The 12,030-nt window shown below is 40.1% G+C and overlaps 1 protein-coding gene across 1 annotated transcript in view; it reads left to right on the forward strand.

Annotated features, from left to right (window-relative positions):
• Nucleotides 1-12,030, forward strand: part of SORCS3 (sortilin related VPS10 domain containing receptor 3) — a gene marked incomplete at both ends in the record, with an annotated part of 605,283 nt that overhangs the window by 460,756 nt on the left and 132,497 nt on the right. The window contains one exon of the mRNA XM_082611582.1: nucleotides 2,302-2,420. Within this exon, the coding sequence (XP_082467708.1) occupies nucleotides 2,302-2,420 (119 nt within the window). The remainder of the gene's footprint in view (nucleotides 1-2,301; nucleotides 2,421-12,030) is intronic.

A 12,030-nucleotide genomic window follows, 5' to 3' on the forward strand; every position in this document is an offset into this window, starting at 1 on the left:
ATGAGTGAACCTCTTCCTAGACAGCAGGGCCTTTCACAATAGAAAATCTGTCTCACTCACTGCCATATTCCTGGTGCTTAAATAATACCCAATACATTATATGCACACAAGAAATACTTTCTGGATCAATCAATCAATCAATTAATTAAAGATCAATAATTAGGGAAAATTTAAAGTACCCTTGTTTTACACCCAGTTGTTATAAATTTTTGTTTATTTAAACTTTTGCCTTTATTTATCTCTGCCGCTTACCACCCCTTCCAGTGTAACCTCCGAAACGTACTCACACCTGTGCACATATTTAAGTGGGCAAGCGCATTAGATGTATGTAGTGATGCATGTCATTTTAGATGATAACAAAGACTTCTCTGCTTTTAATCCTAAAATGACCTCTGTTTTTCACTTTTACCCATTTATTATTTTTAAACACCATTAAATAAACAATATGTATTTTTAAAGCAAGTGTATACAGAGGTTTCTTTATAGAGATTCACTTGTGGTTTTTCCTTGGGGAACAAATAACTGAATGGATTGTCTTCCTCGGATGACCCTGTCGTCATGATCAGAATGCTTAGACTCGAGGATTTCTCATTCAGCTACAGCTGCTGCCATAATTTTGGGGGGTTGGTTGAGGAAGTTTCAGCTGCTGAGATCTTTAGAAAATTTTACAAGTAATTATATAGGTTTTACTTATAATAAGTAAGTACATTCTTATTGTAAACACAAGAAAGACGTATATAATATAAAAAGCAAAGGCCCCGCTTCTACTCTCCTTAAGTCCATTCCTTTCCCCCAAAATAGTCATAGCTAATTTTTTTTTTTTTTTTTTTTTTTGCCGTACGCAGGCCTCTCACTGTTGTGGCCTCTCCCGTTGCGGAGCACAGGCTCCGGACGCGCAGGCTCAGCGGCCATGGCTCACAGGCCCAGCCGCTCCGCGGCATGTGGGATCTTCCCGGACCGGGGCACGAACCCATGTCCCCTGCATCGGCAGGCGGACTCTCAACCACTGTGCCACCAGGGAAGCCCGTCATAGCTAATTTATATAGATGTCCTTTAAAACTTTTTTTCCTATGCAGTTATGGCACAAATATGTATTTATAAAGACATTGTTCTTTGTTTTTGTTTTTTTCATAAATTGAATTGTGCCATACATGTTGCTAAATAATTTTTTAAAAGGTCACAGAACAATGCACCTTGGGGAAATCAGCACATGATGCATATGTATCTACCTAATTCTTCTATTCACAACATGGTGCTTTGTTATATGTGTACGTTTTTTTATTTAAATGTTCTTTAATTCATGGACATTTAGCCAGTTTCTGGTTTTTCACTGCTATGAATAATGCCACAATGAACATTTTTGCCCTTGCCTCTTTGTGAAAATATATGAGTATTTCTCTAGAAAACGTCCCTTGAATTAGAATTGCTGGTAAAAAGATATGTACATTTAAAATTCTGATAGATATTTCAAATTTGTTCCTTCAAAATTCTGTACCAGGAATAAAGACGCAGACGTAGAGAATGGACTTGAGGACACGGGGAGGGGGAAGGGTAAGCTGAGACGAAGTGAGAGAGTGACATTGACATATATACACTACCAAATGTGAAATAGATAGCTAGTGGGAAGCAGCTGCATAGCACAGGGAGATCAGCTCAGTGCTTTGTGACCACCTAGAGGGGTAGGATAGGGAGGGTGGGAGGGAGACGCAAGAGGGAGGGGACATAGGGATATATGTATACATAAAGCTGATTCACTTTGTTATATAGCAGAAACTAACACAACATTGTAAAGCAACTGTACTCCAACAAAGATGTTAAAAAAAATAAAAAATAAAATTAAAAAAATCTGTACCAGGCTTCCCTGGTGGCGCAGTGGTTTGGAGTCCACCTGCCGATGCAAGGGATGCGGGTTCATGCCCCGGTCCGGGAGGATCCCACGTGCCGTGGAGCGGCTGGGCCCGTGGGCCATGGCCACTGGGCCTGCACGTCCGGAGCCTGTGCTCCACAACGGGAGAGGTCACAGCAGTGAGAGGCCCGCGTACCGCAGGAAAAAAAAAAAAATCTGTACCAATTTACTCTTTGGCTGGTCGGATATAAGATTAACTCTTTCCTCACTCCCTTTCCTGAACTAGATATTCCTTTTCTTAAAAAAATTATTACAAATTCTTTGGACAAGAAAATGCAGTCTCATGGTTGTTTTACATTGCATCACTGATCCCCAGGAAGTAGGGCTTTGTGTGCTGAGAGGTTTGGTGACCATTGCCCCTTGTGTCTAAGTGTCTCTCTGCCATCCCATTTCAGATGCTCACTACCTCACCTGCAGGATCCAGGAGTGTGCTGAGACCACTCGGAGTGGGCCTTTCGCCCGCTCCATTGACATCAGTTCCCTGGTCGTCCAGGATGAATATATCTTCATTCAGGTGAGTCCAGATGTGCAGTCAGTGGTAGAGGGAGGATGCGTGGGGGACGTCAACTGCGACTGGGAAGATGAGGACGGCTCTCCAGAGGCTGTGAAGATGCAGAGCTGGGGTGCTGTCCCTTCTGTGCTTTCAGTACACAGTCTGCTGGGGAGATCCCAGACTTCCGGTGAAAGATGAAGGTGTTATGGGTCCTTACTGTTTACAGGGAACTTCAGTGGCCCACTGAGTCCTTCAGTTGAATTGTTCTTTTATTATACCAAAGGGGTCTTGAAATGACCAGGACTTAGGCTGGAGTTTGAGATTACTTAGAATCAGATCTCATTAGAGATGAGTAATTAGAGATAAGTAATTTATCAAAGCCACATTCTATTTCTGTCCAAAGTGATTATCTAATGCGGGAATGAGAATCTCCAAGAAATTCAGCATCTCGAGGATCTTCTTGCTGTGAAAATTGAGGTCTCACTAAATCTTCCCCTCCCTTTGCAGTGCTGACCACCCCCTCAAATGTCCAAGCTCCAAATCCTTCACTCTAAGAACTCTGTGACTCCTAGAGAAAACTGGATGGGATTAATATTTTTAGGCAGGCAATGGAAGCCTCGTTTTAGATTTTGAGTTTCACTGAAAGGAGGTGCAAAATAGATCAAAAATGAGGGAAAACGAAGAAGCTCCATCGAGTGATGGACTTTGTGTGTATGTGTGTGTGTGTGTGTGTGTATGTTACTGAGCTAAATCATACTTGCATTTGAGGGCACCCTTGATCCCCCTGTCTTCTGCCTTTCCACCCTTCTATGGTCTGTTGTTTTCCAGACTGCTTCCTATAGGAACCTTGAACTTTAGAATCTCCCTGAGTTTGCTCAGAACTGAAAGCACCTAAAGGGCTTTCTCAGCCTCACTCCTGGTCTTTTAGTCCAGATCAGCCCCATCTCCTCTATAAGACCTTCTCTGAACTTCCAATCTGGGTACGACTCTTCCTCTGAATCTGTTCCTCTAGCACATAGGCTATTAGGAATTGTTACTTAAGTCTTAGTAGATTTGTCTCCTTCTTTCCAAACTGTGTCTTACACTCTCTGAGAAGAGGGACAATATTTTATACACACATTTTACCCTGAACCTTGGCCTTTGCAAATCAAGGGTGCTCAATGTCTACTTGTTTTATTGATTGACTATGCATGTAGCAGTTACTATTTTTTTACAAATCAGCTGCATGAATTTTTTTTATTATTATTGGAGTATAATTGCCTTACAATGTTGTGTTAGTTTCTGCTGTAGAACAAAGTGAATCAGCCATATGTATACATATATGAAGCCTCATGGATTTTTGAGCTCTACTATGATATAGGAAAAGTAGCCAGCCATTCAAAAATGAGCTTGAAAGAGGGAGTGAAAGAGAGATCTTTGTGCTTATATAATCACTGTTTCTCAGCCAGAATTTCAGGAATTTTTTTCTAAATCTTGGCAGGTCATTGGTACTACCATTTTCTTATTCATAAGTATTTATTGAACACATACAATGCAAAATATACAGTACTAGGCACTACACTTGGTGTTCCCCAGCTTTCTGCCTTTGACCTTCTAATCTTTGCCCCGCCCCCTCACCCTCTTGGAGATCTCATGGTTTTGAGCATCTTCTCCATGTTCTGATGACTCTCAAGTCAATGTGCTTTGACCTCTATCATGTACAGTAGACCTACATATCTAACAGCCATCTCAATATCTTCACTTAGATATTCCACAGGTTAAATGTAATTGACATGTCCCCCTTGAACTTGACACATTGGTGGCACTGCCCTCTACCACGTCATTCAAGGTAGAAACCTGGAAGACAGTCTGTGTCATCAAATTAAATGAATCCACAGCCTCTGCTAATATCACCTTATTTCTCAAGTGTTTCCTATCATTCCATTCCCATTGTTATGGCCCCAGTTTAAGGCTTTATTGTTGCTTTCTCTCTATTTAATTTTTTTAAGGTAGAAGCACAGGGATGACTTATGAATTTACCAGTCTGATTGCCCTTTTCTTAATGCTAATACTGCATAAAATGATGAGCACGGCAGAATTGTTTCTGGGCAACATGACTTAGAATTTAAAATGTTCAATTTTCCTGTTTCCTTTTTCTTTGTATTGCATAAAGTTTTCTGTAACTGCAGGCAGAAATCCAGAATTTTTTTCTAACTGTTATGAAATACTCCTTTTTAAAAGAATTATTATGCTGGAAACCAATAGAAGTTTTTCTCTTTAATCAGCATTAAGTTTTATTTTGTTTGAAAGAGATATGCATTCCCATTATTCAGTAAAGTTTTATTGATCCCCTACTACATTGCAGCCCCCTGTTTTAGGTGCTGGGGTTAAGATATTGAACACAACAAAGTTCTTGCTTTTGTGGCATTTACATGCTAGTGGGAGACAGGAAAATATGTAGGTGATATGTATACATCCATACATCCATAGATATGAAAGGTTGTGAAGGGTAGTGGTCAGTGACCTGTAGTTTGGAGCCTGATGGCCAGCATTTATTCCAACCTTGGTTTGCCACACTTAGCTGCATGACCTTGACCTGTGCCTCATTTGACTCATCTATAAAAAGAGGATAATTATAGTACCTACTTCATGGGTTGCTAGGAGGATTACATTTGTAATCCTGTAAAGCACCAAAACAATATTCTATAAATGTTGCTTTGTATCTTTCTATCTATCTTCTACTATCATCTGTTTATCTATCTACAAAGTATAGCAGATGATGGCAGTGCTATGGATAAAAATAAATGAGGGGGGCTTCCCTGGTGGCGCAGTGGTTGAGAGTCCGCCTGCCGATGCAGGGGACACGGGTTCGTGCCCCGATCCCAGAAGATCCCACATGCCGTGGAGCGGCTGGGTCCGCGAGCCATGGCCGCGGAGCCTGTGTGTCCGGAGCCTGTGCTCCGCAACGGGAGAGGCCACAGCAGTGAGAGGCCCGCGTACAGCAAAAAAAAAAAAAAAAAAAAAAAAAAAAAAATGAGGGGCCTTGAATGTTGGGTGTCTGTGGATATTGCTATTTAGGATGACCTGGGAAGGCCTTGTTGGGTGATGACCAGGGAGAGAGTGACAGAAGTTCGTAGTCAGAGGGGGATGTGGAGCTAGGTCTGTGGTGCCCTGCACTTCCTTGTGCCCCTTATGCAGATGTGGAGTAGGCAGCTAGAAATTTGAGGCTGGGTTTAGAAGCAGGAATGGTGGGAAGGTAGGGGCTGGAGATATAAATGGGAAGGGTGTCCACATATTGATACTTTTGAACTGCAGCATTGAAGTCACCGAGGGAGTAAGTGTAGCTAGAGAAGAGAAACCATCTAAAGGCTGAGCCACAGGACACTCCAATATATAGAGTTCAGGGAGATGAGGGAGGTAGTAGATGACACTTGGAGAATATAGAGATTACATCAGGAAGGCACAGAGTGGTAGATCCTACAGGACCTTGAAGGCTGTTTTAAGGATTTTTTTTTACTGTGAAAGAGATGGGAAGCAGTTGAATAGCAATGCTCCAAAAAATGCAAAAGGCCAATACTCTTGAGAAAAACATTGAATTTCATTAATCATCAAATAAACACAGATTAAATGCTGTTATTTGCAACTATCAATAGGCTACAATAGAAATAAAATAAAGGATGTCAGTGGGTTGCAGGTAAACAACTACACATACTGCGGGTGCAAATATAAGTTGGTTGCCCATCAATACTGAATCAGAGTCTTTTCATTCTCATAGGTGAGTTTGAGGGTTGACTGACTGATGTGACAAATATATCTTAGTTCTGACAGTGTATGCTTAGTTTTTAGTTTTAATTGCTTCTTTTTAAGAAAAAAGATCATTATGTGGTCTGTTTTCCTTGCTTTCCTGCATATGTATTTGTTTGAGGATTTTGAATATTTGTTCTAACTAAACTTTATGAATATAACTTTATACAACATAGCACATCTTCTATTTTTGTATAATCTATTGATTTCCTCTTGTGACCAATTTTAAAATTAGTGCATTTCCATGCCTTTCTATTTCTTCCCCTCTCTCTTTAATTCCTCTACCACACAGTTTTGGTTGGTTATGTTATCTCTTAGTGTTTGCTTTCCTATAATTCTGTTAGTTTAAATATTTTATTAAGTACTGCTGAAGACAGGTAGGAAAAAAAATAGCATGTGTGTTTATGACCTCCTTCCTTCTCCCTTCTATCCAACCCCAGTTTTGTTAATTAAATCATTTGGAGCATTTATATTCTGCTTGAACCATCATTCCTGCATTTATTTTGATTTTAGTTTTAGGTAAATTTATTCAGTGGTCCTTTTACTATAGTTTTCCCATTTGTTTCTTGGTTGTCTGAAATTTGTCCTTTAGTAATGTCTTCAACAAAGGTGAATTCTGGAATGTTGAAAATATGTTTGTTTCTCCCCTTTATGCTTTAATATCATCTTTTAAGGTATAAAAGATGTCATTTGCTTTCCATAAAAACTTTGCTCCCTTAACTTATTGAATGTTACTGTGTCTGGCTAGTCTCATATTTTTCCTTTTAGGTGTCTTGATATTTTTTTGCCCTTGATATATAAAGTCCTTTAATATATATATATATATATATATATATATATATATATATATATATATGTATAAAATATACATACACACACACACACACATATATATTTGAATACTATTTACTTTATTAGTGTATGTTTTGTGGTCATTAATACTACGTTGATTCTTTCCCATGGAATATGTCTCCTTCAATTGGTTCAATTTCTTCTTCCTTTTTAATTTCTCAAAAGTTTCTGTGATTTATATTTTGAAATATGTATTTTATTTATTATATACGGTCGTTTTATTGTTTTGGCTCTCTTCCTTCAAGGCACTTAGGATGTGTACAACGGGCAAGAAAGACAAAGGGGAGACATCTTCTTTTTCTTCTAGTATGTTTAACTCCCTGAGCAAAATGAAATTTATAAAAACAGTTTTACTCATACTGTCCTTGAATGAGTATGTAGCCATGCCCAGGCTCCTCTTTGCCTTTTTTGCTGCTATTGTTTTTAACTTTTTTCATGAGCTTTGCCAGCTTATATTTTATCTCTTTTTGTTGTCTCAACATATCTCCCCTGAGCTCTTGTATGTCTGCTTGACCTCTTCTTTTATAGAGGTGATTGCATTATGCGGGTTATTTTTATTTCTGGCAGTGTGGTCACAATTTTTATTTGGTTCATGGAAACATTTTTTGTTCTATGTCTGCTCTTTGTTCTTCCTGTTCCTTTCTCTCTTTTATTTTGTTGTATTATTTTGTAACTCTTGTGCTGTTTTCTTCTCTTTTTATATTTTTCATCATTACTTATTTTTTAATGACATGAGCTCTTCTGGCTGAACTATTTGAGGAGGTTCATCTTGGGGATCAGGGCTCTGATCAAGGCTCTCTTTCAGCTTAACAAGAGTCCCCCTTTGTTCTCAGTGAGGTTCCATATAACTAAAGATTATTAGTCTGTTAGTGGATTCTTTTTATAAGGTAAAACTGCCTGAGCAGTTCTCTAGCCAGCCATGCCTCTCCAGCTTCTCCTTGTCACCAGTGAATTCTGGAAACGCTCCCACTGCCAATTCCTGAGCCACATTCCCTTGGTTCCAAATAACAGGTTGTTAGTTTTGCTCCTTAGGAAATATCATCTTTAGAGAACTCTGTATCTCTAGCTTGATCTAAGATTTGTAGCTGTAGGCATTTTGCTCTGGTGCCTGTCTGTACCCTGTTTGTCCTTTACTGCCTTTGGCTTCCTTTCCACATATAGTGTTTCAGGGTTATGTCTTCCTTAAGTATAGAATTTGCGTTTTTCTTTCATGTTTTTCTTGTTGCTCCAGGATGATTTATGAAAGGAAAAGGGGGGAAGCACCATTACTACTTGGCTATTTAAAACCATTTATAAACCCTTATCATGTATTTTCTGAAATGTTTCAATAACTTGCTAACTGATTTTCTTGCTCCCAGATCAGCATACCTCCAATCTGTTCACAACACTACTTCCAAAGTAATTTATTTAACATAGAAATCAATGTCCTTGCCTTCAGTGGCTTCTCATCACCTATAGGTTAAAATCCAATTTCCTTAACATTGCCTACAAGCTCTTCTACTATCTGGATCCTACCTACTGCATCAGCCTCATGTGAATTCCTTTCCCACCACTGTTCCCCTTATACCTTCCTTTTTATATTTTACCCTTCAATAAAAATAAACTATTGTAGTCTCGACGCATACACCATGTCGTTTTTGCACCATGTCATTTCTTGCCTAATATGCCTTTCTTGTATTCTTTTTTCCGGCTTGGAATATCCCTTTATTAAATAAACTCATCCTTTAAGATTCAACTTAGACGATGCCGCCTATAGGAAGTCTTCCCTGACATCCTCAGTCAATCGGGATTAGACCAAACTCCTTTGCTGATTACTTATCCATGTGTATTATGCTTCCCGAGCCAGGTCTGTAAACTTTAAGAGGACAGGACTATGTCTTATTCATCATAGTTTTTCCTGCACTTAGCGTAATGACTGGTACTCAATAAAAGTTTGTTGAACTGAACTGAACTGAGAAGATAAGACGCGTCCTTATTCTCAAGGAGTGTAGTTAGTTATCTTTTTAAAGCAAGGGAGTCTTGTTTCTCCAGCTAACAATATAAGACAACTTAGGGTAATTGGCAATTGCTCACTGCATAAGAAATGACCGTATGTAGAATGTCTCTGCATTTTTATAGAACTGCTGTCCAGGAATTATCCATTATATTATTCACTGTCCTTTTTATATTCATTCATTTAAATGTATTCAAATACATTCAGCCCAGTGGGGAGCACAGACAACAAAGCAATTACAATGGAGTGTGATGAGAGCTGTATTTGCGGAAAACTTGCACCGCTCTTGGAGTGAGGAGGAAGAGCCCTTCACCCTGCCCTGGAAGGAGGGTCAGTACAAGTTTCCTGGCAGCAGGACTGTGAGTACCAGTTAGACAAGTGAAGGACAAAGGGCACTGCAGGCAGAGGGGAAGACATAGGTAAAGTGAGGTAAGTGAGAGACCATGGTATTGCTTTGGCCAAAAAGTTCGTTCAGGTTTTCTATCTGTTATGGAAAAGCCCGAACAAACTTTTTGGCCAACCCAATATATCACGACCTCTATCTAAGGACAGCTGTGATTATGGGAGGGAGTGAAGTGGCTGGAAAGTAAATTAGAAAATTGTCCTGAAGAGGTAAACCTTTTCTATTTCCTTTAACTGAATACTGTTAATTTTGTGTTTCCCTCTTTGCAGTTACTAAAAAGCTCACAACTGATTTTTGTGTCAATTTTAGCAGTTTCCTTGCATTAAGCTTTATGCTATTCTTCTTCCTTTCTCCTATACCACTGGTCATTTTTGATGACTTGGCACCTTTCTTGTATTTTTTTATATTTTTGCTTGATAATTGCCTTTTTAAAAAAAAAAATATTGGATACCATCTCAAATACATTCCTGCAATCAGTGTGGGTCTTTATTTTACTTTATTTTTTTGGAGGGTATGAGTTTTGAAAATTGAATTGGGGATCAGGAAGGGCTTTATGGAAAAGGTAAGATTTGCACTGCAGTGATGAATATCTACTTCTGAAGCAAGGAAAGAACAAATATTTTTCATTCTGTTCATTGAAATAAAGCTGCTTCAGAAGACTTTTGTAAGAGCAGAAAACCCTCAGACCAACGGTAGCTTCTCCTCCATTGTTTAAGCCCACAGATTTGTATCTGAGCAATATATTAGGGCATCAGGGTAGGTTGTTTTCTTCCTACCCTGGCTAGAAGTCTGCCAAAGAACGGTTTTGGGAAAAGCTATAGTGCACCTGGGCTTGGGTCCAGCCCAGCCTTTGTGGGTGACATCCCTGTGGAGAGTTGGACACCGAGGATTATGCTGCCACTAAAAGTCTTGCCATTTTTCCATAGTTTGACTTTTAAAGGGGAGACTTGCAAAAGCAGATTATTCACTTCTATGCCTACAATTTGAGTAGCTAAATAACAGCAGGATGGACATAAGGGGCTTTGGTGGGTTTGGTTTTTCATAATTTTTTTTTTGCGTTACGCGGGCCTCTCACTGTTGTGGCCTCTCCCGTTGCGGAGCACAGGCTCCGGACGCACAGGCTCAGTGGCCATGGCTCACGGGCCCAGCCGCTCTGCGGCATGTGGGATCTTCCCAGACTGGGGCACGTACCTGTGTCCCCTGCATCGGCAGGTGGACTCTCAACCACTGCGCCACCAGGGAAGACCTGGTTTTTCATAATTTTAAGGGATTTACCGCTTAAGTTTTCTAACTTTTAAAAGTATTGATATCTTATATTTTGTTTTAGTGCTACCGGAGATAGAACTCTAAGGGAGAAAAAGACAAAACCTCGCAGAAAAAGAGACCATTCGATAGACTGGTCCTACCCTTTTGTGCCCAATGTTTTTTTTGTGTGGCTCTTACATTGGCTCTTAGGGAACTTGTCTCAGATGCTAACAAAAATGGAAGAGGGTGGGGCTCCAGGACCCTTAGCCCTCCCTAAAAGTGTAATTCTGCTTTTGTTTGCTCTATATATCAGTGTTCTTAATGCTTTTATTTGACAAAAGGAATCTGCTGCTAAGAAAGGTTTGAAAACCACTGACATTTTTATAGCACTGCTGACTGCATAGATCAAAGTCAGGCTTTTGTGTGTGTGGACAACTGAACCACTAGGAATTCGGGTGACATCTAGGCTTATATCCTCTCTCTGCATATTTATAAATGAGGTGCCTGTATTTAAGGCATAATTATTTACCCACAGTGAGTCATTATGTACAAACGTATATGCATTTGAGAGTGCAGTTTAAATAACCAAAAACCTAGCTAAGCTCTTCATAATGCACTTCCCATGATATTAATTTTGCATAAAATATTCACCCTCTCCCATTTGTTCCTCCAAAGGAAAGCTTCCCAGGCCCAGTCATAATTTCCTTTTTCTGGGCATGATGTTATTATTTTTTATCCTGTATCTTGTGTGGTAGGAGGGTCCATAGACTTATTCATGCAGCTCCTATAATTTAGACAGATCCCAAAGGTTCTGCCTCACCTTTTACTTTTTCTTTTTTTTTTTTTTTTTTTTTTTGTGGTACGCGGGCCTCTCACTGTTGTGGCCTCTCCCGTTGCGGAGCACAGGCTCCAGACGCGCAGGCTCAGCGGCCATGGCTCACAGACCCAGCCACTCCACGGCATGTGGGATCTTCCCAGACGGGGGCACGAACCCGTGTCCCCTGCATCGGCAGGCGGACTCTCAACCACTGCGCCACCAGGGAAGCCCACCTTTTACTTTTTCATTGACAAAGAGGTAAAGGTAGCCATCTTGATGGTTTTGCTTAGGGAACCTAGTGTTTGATCTCCTGCTACTGGGGATGCTGAGCTGGAGATGTACAGAAAACTGTGAAATGTGTTAATCTGTCAGTGCCTTTTCTGTGCAGGAGGCCCAGGGCCTGGGGTTTTGTAGTAAAATCAAAAGGAGCTAATTCTTCCCAGAAGAGCCCTTGTTTTAATGGGAGAGCGTCTGCCTGAAATGCCTCCGTTCCACATGGATAAAAGAGAAATCGGCTTTCCTCTGTAGGGGCAGAGGG

The sequence above is a fragment of the Mesoplodon mirus genome (genome assembly GCF_964341445.2).
Source record: "Mesoplodon mirus genome assembly, chromosome: 2".
NCBI classification, from domain to species: domain Eukaryota; kingdom Metazoa; phylum Chordata; class Mammalia; order Artiodactyla; family Ziphiidae; genus Mesoplodon; species Mesoplodon mirus.